This window comes from Galendromus occidentalis, unplaced genomic scaffold (assembly GCF_000255335.2).
Source record: "Galendromus occidentalis unplaced genomic scaffold, Mocc_1.1 scf7180000077089, whole genome shotgun sequence".
Classification (NCBI taxonomy): Eukaryota; Metazoa; Arthropoda; class Arachnida; order Mesostigmata; family Phytoseiidae; genus Galendromus; species Galendromus occidentalis.
This window is the reverse complement of record NW_003805077.1, coordinates 32,426-51,243: the sequence shown is the minus strand read 5'-3', so window position 1 is coordinate 51,243 and position 18,818 is coordinate 32,426. Positions and strand designations below refer to the sequence as shown.

Here is an 18,818-nt window from a genome sequence, read left to right as displayed (position 1 = left end):
AGAGCGATAGGCAGACCGACCGACCGACCAACCTACCGACAAGCATGATAGTCTTTCGGGCGAGACGATACTGCCAATCAATAAACCTCGACATTGTGTCCTAATGTTCTGCGGCTTGACAAAAATCAATCCGGCTTACAGGCTCCTAGCAAGCAAGCTACTAATTACACGGGCCGAATCCGGGTCACGCTCGACGAGCTTCGCCCCCTGCACCTGCCTCCGAAACCGTAGCTTCACTCGGGAAATATAGCGATCGAACTCTTAATCTGGGAGTTTCCCGACGGGACTCGGTCCCTTACGCCGAGACGTGAAACCGCGCGTCACACACCGATCGGAGTATTTCTGCTTCATCATCTACGACCGCGAATCAGGTGTAAGAGAGACTCACTTTCGTGTCTGGCTTTCCGCCGTCCTGCTTTATAATGTTTCCGTTGAGCTCGTCGTGGTCGCCAGCGATGATTTCGGGAGCTTTCAGGATGTCCTTGTTCCCCGACAGCTTCTCCTCCTCCGGAGGCGGATGTGATGGGCTGCACCCCAGTTTCACTCCGAATGTCTCAACTCAGTCGGTCATCAAAAAAAGCGCTGAGAAGACCAATACCACCCGTTATTCTCGATCAGCTAAGCCCTTGCACGTCGGAATCGTAATCGGCATCGAACTGGTCGAGTCAAGAGACTGCGCGAATCCAAACAGCGAAGGCAACCGTGAAACCTTGAGATCGGGTTCCAATGGCCCACGGATTTTGAGGCAGCTATGAGCCCCTATTGACGAGAACGATTCTGACGAGATATTCCTCATCCGAGACTCAGTGCGAGGCAAGGGGGCTCGCGACCCGCGTGTGCTTGTCACGCGGATTCTTGAAATCGGTGCGGGAGTTGATTAGGTACTAATCGGAAATATTGTCTCACCCTGGTTCGGACGTCGATGTACCTGAATTCTTTTTTTCGTGGTGGCGGAACTCTTGAGGGGCCGTTGCACAAATCCACTTCTCGATTCTGAGTGGAGCTCCGATGCGAAGTCAAAGTGCATATGAAGCTTGTCAATATCCCTTGCCCAGTTATCGAAAGTGTGTCAGCGTGGCGGAGACTTCGCCATTCTCCGAGATGTTATTGATTTTCAATGAATACCAACCCAGATATGGAAGGGGGCATAGAAGCTCGCACGCGAGGTTAGCCGTGAGAATGTTAGCGTCGCCGTAGGCGTTATGCTTGGTCTGCAATCGAAGAGCCTACGATAAAATTAGCCGCTCTCGCTGCGTAATAGTTCCGCATCCGTTCGGCACCACCAGGTCCTTCCTGCTCAATGGGGGTGCCCGCTTCGAACAACGTGCTCCTTCCGAAAGTTGGGAGGCAGGAAGGACGAGGCGCGAACCATCACGAGCAAAGCGGAACGTCCCCACCGGCCCGTGGGAATGCGAGCCGTCCGGCTTCAGACGAGCGAGCAATCGACTCCAACACTCGAGTCACACTCAGGAGACGAAATCGCTCTCACTCACTGCAAGAAATCCACAACTTTAGGTATGAGCCGAGATACTCCGTTGAGCTTCGGAAGCACGTTCCGCGCTGTTTCGATGCGTATGAGTTCGAGACTCCGAGAACACTTCAGTGGTGCAGCATCGATCAGTCATAAATAAAACAGGACTCGTTGTTTGCGTCCGACCTCACCGTGAATTGGGGTAACATCGATTACTCGGGATCTCGTAAGAAGCGTCTCTCTAAAGGTTGAATTCTCTGTCTCTGGACTGACGGACAGCGGAATCTGACGAGACTCTCGGTCGATAATCTGCATCTCATTACTGGATCGCTAATCTCATATCTCGTGATATGCTATATTTTTTCCTTATCGCAGATCGGGTGCAGCCACCGGTAGCCTCTAATGGGGTATGTAATTCGCTCCATAAGTGGTCGAGAGACGCGATTTCTCCACTCCGAATTTCCCTTCTCAAGCGAGAGACCATCTTCAAGTCACGAGCTCCGATATGTACAATATTAGTCACATTCGGATCATATTCTCTTTATCCCCGAATAGAAGTATGATCCGAGGATCCACAACATTGTGGTCGCAAACCTTGGGAGCGGTTTCATGGAGCTCCGGAATAATGTGAGTACTGCTCATCCTTCGCTCCGTTCCCCTGCGAGGAGGAGTCAATAATTATTCTTTCCTCCTCCCGCGGGGAACTCGTGTTCTGTCAACTTAGGGCTCCTGTTGATATAAGCGAATGCGCTAAAGCTGAAAGATCAGAAATACGGTGGAATGGGTCATATTCTCATTTTCTCAGTTCGGTGCTGAGCGAAAGTTCCTTGTATGGTGAGTTATGCGGTGTTCGAGTCGGGATCGATCGGAATCGAATCAGATTTCACAGCTGCTCTTCGACAGACGGCATACTGAGCCGACGGAAAAAATCGAGCGGTTCGATTATTTCTCAATCGGAGGTTCTCCCCGTCGATTCGTGTTTCCGTCTACAAATATAAATCTGCGTATCTGACGACTGGATTGCATGCCTCCTACCCTGGCTCCTGTGCCGTCAATCCTATCTGATCGCCCGAGCGAGCGATAATACGATCCCTTCGGAAACGAGTGCCCCACCCACTGCGATTTCGCGAATGCTCTCCTTTATCGGGGACTGCACTGCGATCAGTCGTGCTTCGTGGTGTATTCTTCACCTCGAGCGACTCGACCGCCAATATCAGCTTAAAAACCCGCCATGCTCTCACCTCTTTTCCAGCTCTAATCACACAAATTACTGCGAGCCCGTGGAAATACCGGAACATGGAGGAACAGAAGGAGGAAGACGAACTTCGAGCTATCTGTCCCAAGGGTCTGTTCTGTATGATTTGCGGCCTGGGTGACGCCGACGGCCACGTTCTTCTGCTCACGGAATGCGATCACCTCCTCTGTACGCGTTGCACTCAAGTCGGTAAGGGATCACGGGAGCCAAGTCTTGCCGAAGTTGATTCACCCATTCCATCCAGTTTCGGAGATGCCAGTCCCCTGGCGAGTCAGGGTTGACAAGCCTCTATATTCCAATCGGGAACGCCGAGAAGAATCTATTCGCTCCTTGTCAGCCACTCGATCCCACTAAAGGTTTGAGTCGTGACGGAAATTCCAGATCACAATGCTGTCTTCGCTTGCCAAGTGTGTCGCAAGAGATCTCGTGCATCTCTCGAAATCAACGCCAGTGATCCTCCGGAGGCACTGCGCGCTATAATGCGGATGCCGAGGGATATCGTTGCGCTTATCCTAAAGGTGAGTTGTCTAGGCCAATGATTGTACTTCCCATATATATCATCATCCCCCGGCGATCCAGCTCCTCCTCGTACGTTGATACGTATTCTCGAGGCTAAGTCGTCCCACACAGACTTCCGAGTGCGGAGCTTGGTTTCCGCATCCGCTTGATATATCTGTCGTTGTTTGATCGCATGTATATTTCATCGATAGATCTGTCGCATCGACGGCTGATGTTTCCATTTGATCGCAGGCGAATGAGACGCAGGTGCGACTGAAACAGCTCTTCGCGGACAGATTGGAAGAAAGAGTGCAAGCTGCTTCTGAACAGGCGCGTCGAGTCGACTCTGAAACGAAGAGACTGGATCTCCTTCAGCGGAGAGGCGAAAAATTCCTGTGAGGTTCCTCTCGATGCTTCCCGTGGCATACTGACTTGGAATTTTCGCAGTCTGGGATGGGCCGCATTGGTCTCTCTAGAACTTTGGATTCCCCCGAATCTCCATATCATCAAATGAAGTTTCAAATTAATTCTCTCTCTCTCAGGTCAAAATTGAACCAGTCGATGGCTGAGAACAGAATACCAAGTCCGAAGTTCGCCTCTAGGCTGGACGCGCTCAGAGCGATTAAGACAGAGGACGCCATCGAAGAATTTCTCACAGAACATAGTGATGAAGATTCTGACGGGGCGCCGTCAGACATCATTGGGATCAACAATACGAGAGGCGCCGAATGCCGAGACGGCACTCAATATGTTGGGGAAGATGGATGGCAACTCGGAGCCGCACCGATGCGGGAGCAGACTCGGGCTTTACAAGAGGCGGGATTGGATGCCCACCTGCGGGAACCTGATCCTGTTGATCACCGACCGATCGATCCGAGGAAGTCTAACAATCGCCCGAATCAGCAATTTGATCAGAACATCGGCTGGGTCGAGCAAGGAGCTCCCGCAGCTGTCCCACGAGCTCCCGCGGCCGTTCCACGAGCTCCTGCGGCCGTTCCACGAGCTCCTGCGGCCGTTTCACGAGCTCCTGCAGCTGTTCCACGAGCTCCCGCGGCTGTGCGACGAAATCCCGTGGCTGTTCCACAAGCTCCCGGTGGTATGCAACGAGTTTCCGCGGTTGTTCCACAAGCTCCGGCGGCTGTGCGACGAGTTCCCGTGGTTGTCCCACAAGCTCCCGCGGTTCTCCAACAGGCCACCGGGGGTATGAAACGAGTTCCCGCGGCTGTCCCACAAGCCCCCGCGGCTGTGCGACGATATCCTGCGGTCAATCCACACGCATCCGCAGCTGATCCACGAGCCTATACATCGACTTTGCACGAATCTTCGGGGTATGGCGCTCGAGGGACGGCTTATCCTCAACGGATTGCGGCTCAACCCCCGCAGCAGACATCTCACAAAGAACCGAAGATAGCTCGCATGAATGATCCGATACAGGACTGGAATCGACGGAACCAAGTGCTCCACCACGAGCAAACGAGGAAACAGGAACCGAATCAGCGGGATCTCTGGCTCCAACAGGAACAGGCAAGAAAACAGGACCTAAATCGACGGGATCACTTGCACCAACTCGAGCAAGCAAGAAGACAGGCATCCAACATGAATTTAGGAAGTCCGACTGCTTCATTCCATCAGGCTTACGGGATGCCCCGAAATTCACGAGCAGTCTATAGATGATTTGTTCCAGCGCAGCCGAATCATCGCACAGAGGCGCCCAAATCCTACCTATTCTCAGAGAGCCGCCATTGACTGGGATATCGTCGGGGACCATCTCTAGGTATTCGTATGCTCATCGCTCCGAACGTCGTGAATTTGGATTTGTCGAGTCAGAGTGGATCGCAAGGATCAGGGGTGTGCTTAGAGGGAAAATCAGAATCGATCGACGCCGTCGCATTCGACTGCGGTCTCAATGATTCCCGGCTGTTCGCATGTTCCATAGACACGGAGCACTCTCGATTAAACAGCGGATGGAGTTACGTAGTGCGGAGAGGAGAATTTCTGATTCTTAAATGGGTTCATTCTCGAGTGACCTGACGCAATAGCTAACTCCCACAAGCGACTCAGACATTTCACATACGCAGCTGATGATGATTAGACGTCACCTTTCGTGGACGCGAGAAGTCGCGCACCTAGGTATAAATGATGAAAATACGGCGGCATATTTATTCAAACCCCAACACAGAGAGGATGGTCGGAATTTCTCCCCCCGATTGCTGAGAATACAGTCTCCATATCGCGGAGGCCTCGCATGATGGATTTCCCGGACAGAGAGCCCCCCGTAAAATGAAGTTGCAGCGTAATCATCGATGTATGAAGGCATCTCGTTGGTGTGACATATGCATATGCGTATTGACATTGATAAGAGAGCGCCATTCCGTGCGGGCTGCGCTATCCGGAAGAATCCTGTAGGTTTACCTGTATTCTAGATGAATCTATCGGGCGCATCGGAAACCAGTGGCGAATCTACGAAAGATTTCCCCGCATTGGAGGACGGCAGAATCGCCATTACTGCAGTTGAGCTCCGAGAGACTTGAAGGCAAATCCCTATGCTGCGGCCTCACTCACGGCAACCCTCGTACTTCTATTAGGTGAGAACGAGAACATTCTCTGAGCGCCTTTTTCCGCTGTGGGTGGGTTTGACACGGGTCCGGAATTTCTAGGTCTCGCAGTACGGGATTGGGATTCCCCAGATATCTCCCCTTTTGCTCCGAGGCGTCCTATGAGAGATCTTCTCGCATGGGAGGACGGCGGAAGCACCGATGCTGCAGTAGAGCTCCGAGAGACTTGGAGGCGAATTTCTATGCTGCGGAGTCACTCACGGCACGGAAGGGTTTTCCCAAATGCCTCCCCTTTTCCCCGAGGCGTCCATTGCTCCCCGGCCGAAAGCGTTCTGGGTCCGCTTTCGCGCGGAGGCCATGCCGACTGCAGGCGCTTGATGAGTGCGGTTGCGACTTGTCATGTTCCTCAATCCTTCGTGAAACCTATCATTCTACAAGCGAGGAGGAGTCGTCAAGGGATTCTCGAGAAACCATGCGAGAAATCTCAGGAATGCCTCTCCTATCATCGCCACTCCTTCGCACATCCCTAGCGTCGATATCCAGTCGTCGGTCAGTTCACATAAATGCACGGTTTCATATTACGTACATATGAGCGCTTGCCCTACGAGTCCATGCTCTCGTTCTCCGAACAGACTGCCGAGGGGGAGGAATCCCGTGAAGAACTCCACATTCCATCGGATGCATGAGAGAGGCAGTTCGAGCCACGTTGACGGCTGCAAGAGCCACGCGCGAGCAGATGTTCAACCTGAGCGAGTTCCGCGCAATCTCAGCTGTCGGATAACCAGCTGGAACTGGGAGACAAAGACTAGCGCGTGTTGTGGTGTTGCCGTCCCTCTCCGTTTTCGAGTGCTTGGCGGCTCCTTCTGAAACATCGTCTGCTCGAACAAGCGCAGCACTAGTGGTGCTGCTGGTGGTGGTCGAAAGTTGGTGTTTGCCATCAGAGGTTTTTCGTGAGGTGGATTCTCCGACCGAGGCAAAATGCTGGGAGCTGTTCAGCGCGGTCTTTCGGGCAGTCGCTCGGCTATACGATCCTTCTACAGTTATTCGAGAGAACCGTTCATGGCCCTCGATCGTCAGCCCAAAACTGTGAGCGCAGAGGAGGCCCTCAGTGTCGTCAAGTCCGGTGAGCACCCGAGAGCACCATCGCATTGGTTTAATGCACCGCATCTCCCCGAAGATTTTACGATGAGAATCCCTAATCGAGGACCATCGTCCATGGAACCTACATCGTAGCGATCTTTGATTACGTTTCGAGCGCCAAGGTGACCCCGAGCGCAGTTATGATTTGACGGGAGGCGAAACGGTGGTCTATCTGTGGGTAAATATCGCGGAGAAACCCTGTCAAAGATCACCGCCGGAGACTCTGACTGACCGAGTCGTCCCCTCGTGGAATTACGCACCTACTCAATGTGCGAGCAAGGTTCTTGCGGGATTGTTGCGTTCACGGTGTTGATCCTGGCGTTTCGGCGTTCGATTATTATCATTGGTCCTCCGCCTATCGAGCGTGGACCAACACAATGGAATCGGTGACCTTTTGCTCCCTTCTTGTCTCCCTGGTCTCGAAGAGCTGGACAAGGAACTTCGGTTCTTGAGCGATGATCCTGAACGGCACCATGCGCTTTCCAGAATACTCAGGGAAAATCCGAGAACACAGTAGTTGTGTTCTTCCGTTCCGGAACGTCGACGATGGGAAGGGTATCTCGAATGGATCTGTCCATCGGCATCGCAGCATCGAAAGCTTTCCATAGTGAGCGAGAACAGAAGTACTGCGTCTCGGACAAACCATCGGGAAAAGATCCCGAGTCTCATGGCCGATGGTGTCTCACGGCGGTCCGGATCCACGTTCGTCTCCCGCGGACATTCCATCGGCCGTAGACGTCGCTTACGAGGCTTCTAAGAGCCCTACGACGTTCGGGAGTACCAAAACTGAGAGCACGATCCGTTTCCGACGTGGATTCTAGCAAGTTCTCTTAAGCATGAGGAAGGATGGTGGACCTACGAAATTGATCTCCGAGGCTTGAAAATGCGTTGTTTGCTCGTTTTATACGTCTACGGAGGCGGCCTGCTGCCATTAGGCTGAAGCACTTGTGACTATGCTCCTTATTGCTCGCTATCTGATCTAGTTGCTCTATCGGTGCTCGCAGCGTCCCACATCGCGCACGAGCAAGCACCGTCTCTTGGCGCGTCGCCCGTGAAAATCATCTCCTTAGGAAGTTGGACGTCGGATTCTATCTCAGGCCTCGAGTAGATCGCTCACTTCAAGACTGGCTTCATACTTCGATGCCATTCCCTCGCAGACATTCGAAAAGTAGTTTTCCACCGTTTGGCTCGGATGTTTGAGTTTCCCGGTCCAGAGAGAGGCCACCCAGACCGTGATCAACAGCCCGCGTTCTTCCCCCTGTATTGCGCTCACCCTTACATTCCGCTCTCTCGTGTGCCCCATCCCGAAGTTCTCGAATACGACGCAGAATTGACGAACTTGAGTCAACTTGAGCAGGCTTCGGAATAAGAATGATTCCGAGGGACAGGAACCGTCCGGGAGTTGCCGACTCCACATGCCACAGCAGACCTGCTCTGATTGCAAAATGAGTCAGAAAGGCTGAGATAGCTCGACAGTCGTCCTTGAGATGACGTTTGATGATTCTCGATGAGAGAGGTGTCAGAGAGCCGCGTTGTCAGATGCTTTGGAAATCTCGAGTTCAATCGTGTCATCTATTTATAGAGGAGAGGGTCTTTGAGTGACTTTGATTTACTTCGAGGGTCGAGGTTTCTCTGAGCTTAACTGACGTCACCGAATATCTCAAGGTCGCGGACATATCTTCTCTGCAGAAGCCTGGGACTTATTCGAATCATAAAGCATGGATCGATCCCTGGGCGATCGCTTCATGACCTAAGAAATGTTCAGTTGTACAGACCAAGACATCTTGTGGTGGGTCAGGATCTGCACTCTGAGCGAATCGTATTTCCAGGTGACACAGTTTTCGTTCACGGCGCCGCTGCTACCCCGAGGGTCCTCGTACCAGCCCTCGCAGAACATGGAAAGAAGGCCGGTCTGAAGGGAGTCACCGTCTGTCACATCCATACAGAAGGTGCCGCCGAGTATAACGATCCGAGCTTCGACGGGGTCTTCCGGTGAGTAGGAGAGCGATCTGCTTTCGAGGCGAGTTCGAGCGTCATGTTCCGTACCATGCATACTGAACATTCGGCGCCTTTGACTATCGGAATAAGATCGGGATGGCAGCGAAACGCAAATCCCCACTGCCAGTCCTGATGGGACGCCTCTGAGAAAACTTCATTTTGTGATTGATTCTCAGGTCCTACTCGTTCTTCACCGGGGCTAATTGCCGAAAAGCTATCGCTGAGGGTCGCGGAGATTTCGTGCCTATATTTCTGAATGAGATACCTCTCGTCTTCCACCGGAAGATCATGCCGGTGGATGTTGCGCTGGTTTCTGTCAGTCCTCCAGACGACCACGGTTATTGCTCTCTGGGAACCTCCGTCGACACCGCCAGAGCTGCGCTCATTCATGCCAAGCACATTGTTGGACAGGTAAGGAGAACGCGAGCTAGTCGGAACGACGATGTCCAAAGGAAACACGAGGAAGAGAATCGAGGAACAATTTCTTCCGCAGGTCAACAAGAACATGCCGCGAACTTTCGGAGATGCCTCGGTTCATGTTTCTCACTTCGACTCCCTCGTCGAGGGTCACGTTCCGATGCCGGAGCACAAAGCTGCCGCGTTGACCGACGTTGAAGTGGCTATTGGAAAACATATCGCACAGAATCTTGTTGAGGATGGGGCGACCCTGCAGGTAGGTTCCGAGTTGCGTTTCCCCGAGAGATTCCGCGATACTCCGGCTCTCGATCTGTCGGTCCAGACCCTCAAGGGCGGGTCTGGAAGTCGAGTTGGGGGTAATGTATTCCCGCTGAATGATAAGGTCCACCTTCTCTCCGCAGATGGGTATCGGATCGATTCCCGATGCTGTATTGGCACAACTCGGAAACCATAAAGACCTCGGAGTCCATTCGGAAATGTTCTCCGATGGCGTCGTCGATCTCATGGAAACGGGCGCAATCACCAACAACCACAAAGTCATTCATCAGGGCAAGTTGGTATCGTCATTCACCATCGGGACCAAGAAACTCTTCAACTGGATGCACAATAACCCGTCGCTCCTCATGTTGGATGTCGGCTACACGAACAATCCTCAAGTACGTCTCGGAGTTTCTGGTAGAATCATTTCGTTTCGCTATTCGTGCTGATGGCTGCACCCAACAGGGACGAGGTCACCTCGCCACATGGGTCCAAATCGATTGATATTCATATTAATTCCTTTTCACCCAAACAGATCATCTGCCAGAATCCTAAAGTGACCGCAATTAATTCCTGCATCGAAGTCGACATAACTGGACAGGTCGTCTCCGACTCGATCGGACCCCGAATCTATTCCGGCTTCGGAGGACAAGTCGATTTCCTTCGGGGTGCTGCCATCTGTCAGGACGGACGCGGAAAACCGATTCTCGCCATGCCCTCGCAAACTACGAAGGGAGAGTCGAAGATCTCTGTCTTCAACAAACTGGGATCTGGGGTCGTCACGACCAGAGCTCATGCGCACTACATCGTAACGGAGCACGGAATCGCGTCCCTTTTCGGGAAGTCGATCCGCCAGCGTGCTCACGCCCTCATCAACATTGCTCATCCCAATCACAGAGAAAGTCTCGAGAAACAAGCATTCGACAGACTCAAGTGTATGCCATCGGCATAGTTTAGACGAAGCGAGAGAATTCGAGAGGAAAATTCTGAGATTGAATGACTTCAGAGGTGGGGTGGAGCGAGCAGAACTTCTCTCATTGAGAAGCTCGTCTTGTTGCAGCGTGGTTTCAATATTCCGATTTTCAATTGGCCGGCTACTGTACAAACCTGAAGAGATCGATTGTAGTGAGAGAAAATGCGACCGATTGACTGCGATGGTAGAGATCATGTCTGAGGATCCCCGTATCTGATAGAAGATTCTATCCGTAGCAATATGCACACATAGTAACGTTAGGTCTGCATCGACGGTGTCAGATCGCGAATCGGATCGTTTGTCCATCCGTCCGACGGCGCAGCGTCTTCTTTAATTGAGGCAGGGAAGCCAATCGAACCCGGTTGATCGAGGACAGAATAAAATCACGCTGGTATGGACATGACCTCGTTCGAGTACTAATTAATTTGTCTTCGCTCCCACGTCGGATTTTTTGACAAGGGGAGTACTGATCCTGTGACCCGCCGACCGGGATGAGAAGTCGGTCCGAGATTCCCGATTTTAAGAGACGCTCGACTTAGGAGATAATGCGCGAAGCTGAGCTTTCCGAGGAGGAATCGATGATTATCATCGGAAACGAACCCAGTAGCGAGTTCCGTCGGCGACTAGAAATCGAAGAAAAACAATTCGGTATTCGATCCATAAATTTATTTGTGGGTCAGCGGACAGGGAGCATTCCTGAGATTCTTCAAGAGGAATCACCGACGCGACGGTCATTTCCTCTCATCGAATTCTCTTCTGCCCGCTCTCAGTCCACGCGTCTGGAAGTTTCGTACTGTCGAGTTGGAGAGAACCGTCTTCGTCTCCAAGGTTGCTGAATCTACAACAACATCTCATATGTTGCTGATCTCCCGTATCAAGATACAAGAATATGCTCCCAATCACAGCTAAAAGTTCCGAGATTACAGCATCACTACTCGAATCGAGAGTTCTACCGATTAATTGAAACTTCATAGAAAACCTCGTGGGGGCTCTCGACGTTATCCTCGTCCTGCCATTACCTCAAAACTCATAACACAGCATACTCGTCAAGACTTCTTCGCGGTTCGCCAATTTTGCAAAAACTCACTCTGCGAGAGGAACTGCGATAATACAGCCAGCATCTTCATGGGTCTGTTCTGCAGGTACCGCCCTCCACGATACTACAATATTGTATATACACCATTATCTAAGTCCTGGAGAATTCATCACGGGTAGAGTGGGACTTCGGAGGAATTCCATGAGCCCCCTCCACCTCTTTCGCCTTCTGTCTTTTTCAGTGAGATTCCTGTGAGCGCCGTTTCCGGAACGCTCTTCCGCGTTACGAGGAATCTAGATCATTCCGAATCGAGCTATTTCCCTCACAATCCCTTCGTGAACGTTTTTGGTACCGAGAGTCGCGGTGCTTTGGCGGACTCTTCCGAGAAACGCGACCTTCTCCGTGTTTTCCGGGTTGGGTCTCGAATCCCGGAATGATATTTCGGGTGGTCTTCCTGCTTCTGGGAGTCTGGTCTACACCTCCTCAGTGTCTCCTGGTACCGGCAGTGACGAAGTGTTCGGGACACAAATGCACGTCCTTGAGCTCGGTGACGTCGTTGCACTTTTCGTCGGGCTAGAGCAGAGACATGCTTTCGGTGGTAGGCAAATGCAATTCTTCGAGCTCTGTATCGTGACCACAGTCACGGGATTACTGCACAGACAGCCTGGAACAATTTTTCGGTTCAATGCCGGATTAATAGGCATAGACATCCTAACCCGGTGACTTCCTCGAGGAAAAAATTTCCGAATTTCGATAGCTCGCGGTTTCTTCTTACCTGGCGTCGCGGGCTGTGAGTTCACCAGGAGTCTAGTCCCAGAGCTGGAACTCGAGAAGCTCTCTGCGCTCGAACGCGCTGAGCCGTCTGGAGTACCTTTGGAAAAAAACATGCGTCATCAGACCTGTCTCCGAAGAGCCTGCTCTGAATTAATACGAGTAGTTACGAGCATAATACGAGTGTTTAAGCAGAGGGTCTCTGTCCCCTTTCGACGAATTTGATTTGTGCTTTCTGTCAGTACATTATATTTATGTTCCTCGGGAACCTACTCACCAGGAACAGAATTTGAAGGACTGGGCACTTGGGGGACGGAGGTCTTGAGATTCAGGGAACAGGTTTTTTCGAGGAGCTCCAGCTCTCTAATTCGGTCATTTGGCGCATCGCCACTGTCGCGACAGGCTGCAAGTTGCGGAATGAGAGCCATGTTGATATTTTATCATCATCACTAGGATCAGCTCGAGACGCCGATTGGAGTAAGACTCAAATCACTCACTCTGGTCCGGGAAAGCCTTGCGTCGGTGGAAAAGCATATTCATCTCTGAATTCTCTTCCCGCGATCCGTGCAGATGATCCCTACAGCAGAGACGGAACGTTGGTAAATTATATCGAGCGACATCCTGAGACTGTCTCGGAGAATCCTAGGAGGAGCAACGCGGCCCTGAACGAGTCGACTCACCGATTATCCAAGCTAGTGTCCGTCGCCTGATCCACTGTGATTACTGTTGGAATGTCGGTATCGAGGTCATTATCCGACGAAACCTCCTCTTTCAAGCTCTTCCCAGGCTCGTCATGATTCTGGCCCTCAAGAAGAGATTTGCTCTCCGGAGACAAGGACGTATCCTGCGAAGAATTCAGTGAGATCTGAGAAGTCCCGATTTCCGAATGTGAAATAACAGCGGATTAAAGTTAGAAATGACGACTAGACGCGTCCTCGATACTCACGGATGAACTGTGCGGGGATTTAAAGAGCATAGACTATTTTGAAATCGATAAGCTTCTATTGGGAGGGTCGCGACGAAACATGCAAAAGAAGACTATTTCACGAGGGAAGGAATTGTTTTCGGTACTCACAGCCAGAGAAGTCGTGCTGGGCTGAGCAGTATGAGGTCTCAGAGCTGAGTTCTTCGTTTTTCCGTGCGGCTTATGCTTGCGATGTCTCCCGGGAGGCGCTGTTTCCGCTCTCGTCAGAGCTCCAGCGTCGGTCACGGTTCCCGAGGAACTCCGATGGTGGTGCTGGAGATTCCGATTCCTCGGAGACTCCTTCGGTCCACCCGCCACGGTCACAGTTCCCTCCGTTGGAACTTGGAGATTGTCGTTCTGATGCCGGAGCGATCCGGCGGAGCTTGATTTGTTGCGATGCATTTTCGATTTTTTGCCGGTGGTCTCCCGATCGTGAGGAACCGTCAAGGTTGGGTTCTGACTCGTCGGGCCGTTGAGAGCCTCAATCAGAGGGATACTCTCGTAGCCCGCAGGGACGTCCTGCCCAACTTGTTGAAGTTCGCTAATTTGTGCCGAAGGATGAGAACTCAGGAGCATCTTGCGGACTGCCCTGATCTGCAGAAGGGCTCTGAAGGGGGCGCGACAAATGGGGCAGTTGTTTGCTTGATATCGAAGAGAGTCGGCACAAGCCGAACATAGACACAGATGCTTGCACGGCAGGATCAGTGTGTCCCGCGCTTCACTCATGCAAATCACGCACTCACAACCGCCCTCTTCACAATCGCTGTCCTCGACCGCACCGTTGGCCGCTTCATCGTCCGGCTGCAAAGAGCGATCCGGTCGTAAGAAGGGGGACCGAGGGGGACCTATCCGTAAGTCTGAATCAATCCCATAACGCCTTCACGTCGAGCTATTTCGGGCGTCGCAGGACTTACGTGAGGTGTGATGTTCTTGTTTTCGATGCCGTAAATCTCCTGCAGCAGATACACGAGGCCGTCCACAAAGAGCTTCTGTTTGAGAGGTTTTAAGGTGTACGTAACTGAATCGACCGTAGATCCGAGGGCTGCGCTAGCGCGTTCGACGACTGCAAATGAATAGAGGCAGCTCATTAGGATTACGGTCCCCCTGGTTGCCGGAGGTATTCACCGCTCCGTTTGTAGACAGGGAAGAATCGGACGGAATGGATAGTGGGCGATTAGTGGATTCAGGAAGAAGACTCACCGGCAAGCAAAACGTGACTTTGTCTAGGTTCTTCACCTTCTTCGGCAACGCATTGGATTACAACCGGGAACACTTCACCGCCATCGGGCATCGCAGTCGTACGCTCAGCGGTTATACCTGAGATTTCATACCGGATGCTCATAAAGATATCCGTCTGATTGAGTGAGATTATTGGCGGATCATCGCTGAGCTATGATAGGCTGATCATGGCTTGATCACTCACCTTGATACTCCGCTAGTAAGGTGTAATTATTGTAGGTGAGTTCGGAGTCGGAATACTTCGACGGATCGAAAACATGTGAACTTTGTTGGAATTGCTGATTACATCCTCGTTTGTAATGATACGTTTCTGAGGACATGGTCGGGAAACGAGGCGAGTACCTGATTTCAATCAAAACTCAATTTAAAGAACTTGTGCATGCGGAATACGAGCCTCGGTTGCTATCGCTCGCTTCTTCATCTCGCTGAGGAGCATTCCTTCCTAGATAACCGTAGATCCACTCACGTTATGCCATTGGGCGTTACTTCCTCCGTACAAAAATAATGGACAGTGATGGCGCATCGGCACTCCGAGTCGAAAACGAATTCCAGATTGTACCTCGTGGAGGGAGTCTGAGGGCTCTTGTTCGACTCCTCTTCGGAAAGTCCGTTCGGACAAGAGTTTTCCTTGTCCTTGACCCTGGAAATTTCGTTGATTTCCTCAAATCGAGCAGGAAAATTCTAGTGTACGAGTCTGCAATCCTGCAGATCCTGGGTTTTGAAATGCCAGGTAGGCTCCGTATTGGGCGGCCAACGAACCTGATGAAACGGAGAGATTCTTTCCTGATGTTGATTAGACACCGCAGAGGTCTCGTTGGCTCGTTCGGTTGCGGCGCTGGGTACGGAAACGGCATCGGACGACTGCCGAGAAAGTTCAGATCGGAATTCTCCCCGAAGAGATATGCTTCAGGCTGCGAGGCATCGAATCGCTCACCTCCCATGATAAAATGAGACGCGAAGTAATTTCCTGGAAAATTGATTGGCCGATTGATTGGTCTTCGTCCTAATTGGTCGAGCCAAAAGGAACAGTCTCAGAGAAATCGGGGGAAGGGGGGATCTGAAGCCGCGGCCGGCGCAGCGCTGCGAGGGGAAGCGGGATGGGACTTTGGCGGTGGGTGGTCGTTCCCGGAAAGGTTTCCCTTGGAGGTCACTCATAGAGAGGATCGATCTCGTCGATCGATGATATTTCCCGGCATATTCGTTGTTCCTAGTAGTCCTAGGGAGCAGAACTCCTCTCATTATAGCCGGGAAATCGAGTCTTGCGAAGAGGGAAGTCCTGGGTCAGTAAACTATAGATCCGCTACAGCGGTCAAGCCTTCAGAAGAGTAACGGAAGTTCGATCCTGATTGTGACCGTTGTAGTTGATTCTCCTGCACTTCAAAGAGTACAATGGATTCAACGTCCACCGAGAACGCGGGAATCTGTCTGGCGATTGACGACGATATCCGTTTGCCAGGTCATGCAATCCGCGAGACGAGCGTATCGGTTTCCCCCCCATTCATTGCGGTTATGTCTGTCATATCCATGGGTTACTAACAGCAATAATACGGTTTTTCATCCATCGACTCTCAGCAACGATCGCTCGTCTCAGAAACAGGAAGAGCCCTACCCAGAAAGACGGAAAACAGTCGACCAAATGGAAGCTCTACGGAATCCATGAGACCACGAGCAAAGTTGAGCTATTTTGATACATGAAGAGTATCAAAATTCTTTCTCGTCGAATGCAAGTTCCACGAGCTCTCAGCACCCAGAAAAGAGTTACGGCAGCTCGCAGCGAAGTTCCAGTTCAAGTTTCGCAACAACCATGTTCCCAAGGATTCATTCGGTTTCAGTTAGTGCGGTAGTTTCGAAGCCCTGCTCCCTGCTTGACTCCGGAGCGAGCTGCCATCCCACCGCCGGGAATGCTTGACCCCGACTCCCACTACCAGAGACGGCTGCATCCATCAGCGCCCGGGGGGAATCTCGGAAGGTTCGGGGAATCACCCGAGGAACGGTCAGGCGACATAAGGCGTTTCACGGAAGTGTCGCTAGAGACTCACCGTTTTTCGGTGGATACCTATACACAAAACTGTTGTTCGCTTCCTCGCCATCCGCCAAGCCATGTTGACGACTTAGTAAGGCGCCCATGGCAGGCTAGGAGCACAAACTAGCGAACGAAGCCGAGCTCGACAAATCAAAACCCTCTGATTGCTTTTCGGGCACTGCTACCACCACTATCATCGCCACTACTACCCTCATCATCTGGACAAACGGGTAGATTCCGACCCCGAGAAGAGGAAGAGTCGACCGACACCGGTGGTAATCGCCAACCCTACGCCTATGGTCCAAGAGACTTGGAGGAGGTGATCGAGAGATATTCGATTTCGGATCGCGCAGAACATTGCCTAGCAATTAATTCTGACCGAATTCCGCGCTCATTTAGGTCCAGCTCGGTCTCCGTATCGACGCTTCGGAGGCGAGCATAACAACGACTCCACGGCTCCATCGAAGTCAGGCTCGGAGTTTTCGTTTCCTCGCCTCCTCCGCCGAACAGGGCCGGAGCTCTTTGCACCCAAAGCTCGGATTCGGGGATGATGTTCTCATTTTCTGACTTCTCGGTTTTTCGCCGTGTAAGCGCCATCATTAGTTTTCGGTGTCGGGGACTCGGCATTACAGCGAGTACTTTCGCGCGGAACTGCAGTCGCATCCTCACGGATAAAGATAACTTTTCTCGAGTCAATTGGTGATATCAGGCGCGGACCGTCGTTCCCGTGGCAGAATGACCTACACGGCTCGAGCTATTCAATCATCAGCATGGCGGGCGGACTTGATAGGGCAAAGAGACGCCCTTCCGTTGCCGGAGATGGCTGGGGCGAATTTGAAGCCTAATCTTCGTAACGAGGTCTGTACTCACGAAGACGAGTCGCTGAAGAGGTCGCTGACGAGGTTCCACCAGCCAGCAGGCTATAGCCAACGTAACGGAAGCCTGCAACAGATGCTGAAAATGGTCAATGGTCCTTGAGATGGATGCACGTACTTCTTGTTCCGGGTCGAATATTCGAGTATTGCAAAATATGGATTTTAGAAATTTCAATGCCTCCATCCCCACCCCTATGTGGGGCGTCTTGGCAGACGCATATCGAGAGTTTGCGTCAATAAGCACTTAGTCTTCAAGAGAGGAGGTAAATGAATAATGATATACTGTAGTGATGTACATCTGACAATGAGTACTGTCCAACCTCCAACAGGCATATTCGCAGCGAAGAGGAATAATTTGAGAGGAACCTTTATCTCGGCTGAAATCGACTGTCGGACATTGTCAGAGAGGGGAGGCTCTCCTACATCAAATAAGTCGCCGGTCTGCCTTATTGGGCGCGAAACGCTCAATTGACGACTCAATTAGAATAGTTTCTCACCAGAGAGATCTCTCCACCCATTCCGTGATTGTATCTCCATCGTCGACCGGATATTTCCGAGAAATTGGGAGTCTGAGCCTTGGAGCAAAACGGGAGTATCTGCGAGTGCGACATACTTTTCGCTCGAATGTAGCCCGGAGCATATGTAGACCTACTGCGGTGGCCGGACAGCTTCCGCGGATTGATCGTGACAACGCGTAGAAGCGTTGTAGGATTCGCTTTTCCAATGACGGGAGAGTGTAAAGACACCTACGCGGCATTGACAGCAGTCGTTGTGGAACGGCTTAGTTTCTGTCAAGGGAGCGTAACTAATGATTTGCGGCTTTCTTTCGTTTTCCGCGTATACCCGGAGAAAGTATCAAGAAATCTTCCGTCTGCCGTGGAAGATTTTCTGCGTGCTATCAACGGATGTTCCTATGGTCCGAGGTCCGTTGTGTATGAGTGCGACACGAATCGATATCGCGGATGGGGGAATCGATACCCATTCGCAGCCGAAAGAAGAGCTTTGTGCTCGTTCGGGTTTGTGATCTCCGTCGTTTCAATATCCATGATTTGAAAAGCTGCCGTGACCCCTCTCACTACTAATTCGGTTCCGTGCGTGACAGCGAAATCGTGACCGGACTGTTGGAGATTACGACTCTCGAGCCGAATCGAGCTGATCGCTGACTTACCTACCTGGCAACATTTCCGCGGCGAGCTGCACTTGTTCTCAACTACGGCCACAGCGGCAAACTGTTCCAGTGAGTGTGAGAGTGCGTTTCTGAGTTTCCATGTTGAGCGAGTCAGCCATAAAACTAGGAGAGTGCGTCGACGACGGAAAACGGCAACGCCGGCCGCGGTGTTAGCGG

The 18,818-nt window shown here is 51.8% G+C and overlaps 3 protein-coding genes across 3 annotated transcripts; 2 read left to right on the top strand and 1 right to left on the bottom strand.

Annotated features, from left to right (window-relative positions):
- The first annotated feature begins 2,767 nt into the window (after positions 1–2,767).
- LOC108863888 (uncharacterized) lies at positions 2,768–3,623 on the top strand. The gene is made up of 3 exons (XM_018638550.1): positions 2,768–2,915; positions 3,108–3,244; positions 3,477–3,623. The coding sequence occupies exons 1-3, from the start codon at positions 2,768–2,770 to the stop codon at positions 3,621–3,623; spliced, it is 432 nt and encodes a 143-aa protein (XP_018494066.1).
- Positions 3,624–6,649: 3,026 nt separating this feature from the next.
- Positions 6,650–10,970, top strand: LOC100906874 (4-hydroxybutyrate coenzyme A transferase). The gene is made up of 6 exons (XM_003740891.1): positions 6,650–6,902; positions 8,749–8,911; positions 9,094–9,328; positions 9,411–9,590; positions 9,736–9,990; positions 10,128–10,970. The coding sequence occupies exons 1-6, from the start codon at positions 6,758–6,760 to the stop codon at positions 10,542–10,544; spliced, it is 1,395 nt and encodes a 464-aa protein (XP_003740939.1). The 5' UTR covers positions 6,650–6,757; the 3' UTR covers positions 10,545–10,970.
- A 1,104-nt stretch (positions 10,971–12,074) lies between these two features.
- Positions 12,075–16,702, bottom strand: Mrgn1 (Mahogunin ring finger 1). The gene is made up of 12 exons (XM_029110768.1): positions 16,615–16,702; positions 15,335–15,542; positions 15,042–15,215; positions 14,773–14,917; positions 14,537–14,726; positions 14,247–14,399; positions 13,448–14,193; positions 13,053–13,216; positions 12,870–12,949; positions 12,650–12,775; positions 12,377–12,472; positions 12,075–12,265 (listed from the first exon to the last, which is right to left on the bottom strand). Exons 1-12 carry the CDS (start codon positions 16,700–16,702, stop codon positions 12,075–12,077), a joined length of 2,361 nt encoding a protein of 786 aa, XP_028966601.1.
- Between the last annotated feature and the right edge of the window lie 2,116 nt (positions 16,703–18,818).

Bases quoted from the DNA above. Each gene is read 5' to 3' on its own strand.
- Mrgn1 (XM_029110768.1), bottom strand. From the start codon at position 16,702: ATGGGCGCCTTACTAAGTCGTCAACATGGCTTGGCGGATGGCGAGGAA. The intron at 14,400-14,536 runs GTGAGTCTTCTT...ATTCATTTGCAG, and splicing joins AAGTCACGTTTTGCTTGCCG to TCGTCGAACGCGCTAGCGCA. The intron at 12,473-12,649 runs GTGAGTAGGTTC...TTTTTTCCAAAG, and splicing joins TCCTTCAAATTCTGTTCCTG to GTACTCCAGACGGCTCAGCG.
- LOC100906874 (XM_003740891.1), top strand. From the start codon at position 6,758: ATGCTGGGAGCTGTTCAGCGCGGTCTTTCGGGCAGTCGCTCGGCTATA. The intron at 6,903-8,748 runs GTGAGCACCCGA...TCGTATTTCCAG, and splicing joins CCTCAGTGTCGTCAAGTCCG to GTGACACAGTTTTCGTTCAC. The intron at 9,329-9,410 runs GTAAGGAGAACG...TTTCTTCCGCAG, and splicing joins CCAAGCACATTGTTGGACAG to GTCAACAAGAACATGCCGCG.
- LOC108863888 (XM_018638550.1), top strand. From the start codon at position 2,768: ATGGAGGAACAGAAGGAGGAAGACGAACTTCGAGCTATCTGTCCCAAG. The intron at 2,916-3,107 runs GTAAGGGATCAC...CGGAAATTCCAG, and splicing joins TACGCGTTGCACTCAAGTCG to ATCACAATGCTGTCTTCGCT. The intron at 3,245-3,476 runs GTGAGTTGTCTA...ATTTGATCGCAG, and splicing joins TCGTTGCGCTTATCCTAAAG to GCGAATGAGACGCAGGTGCG.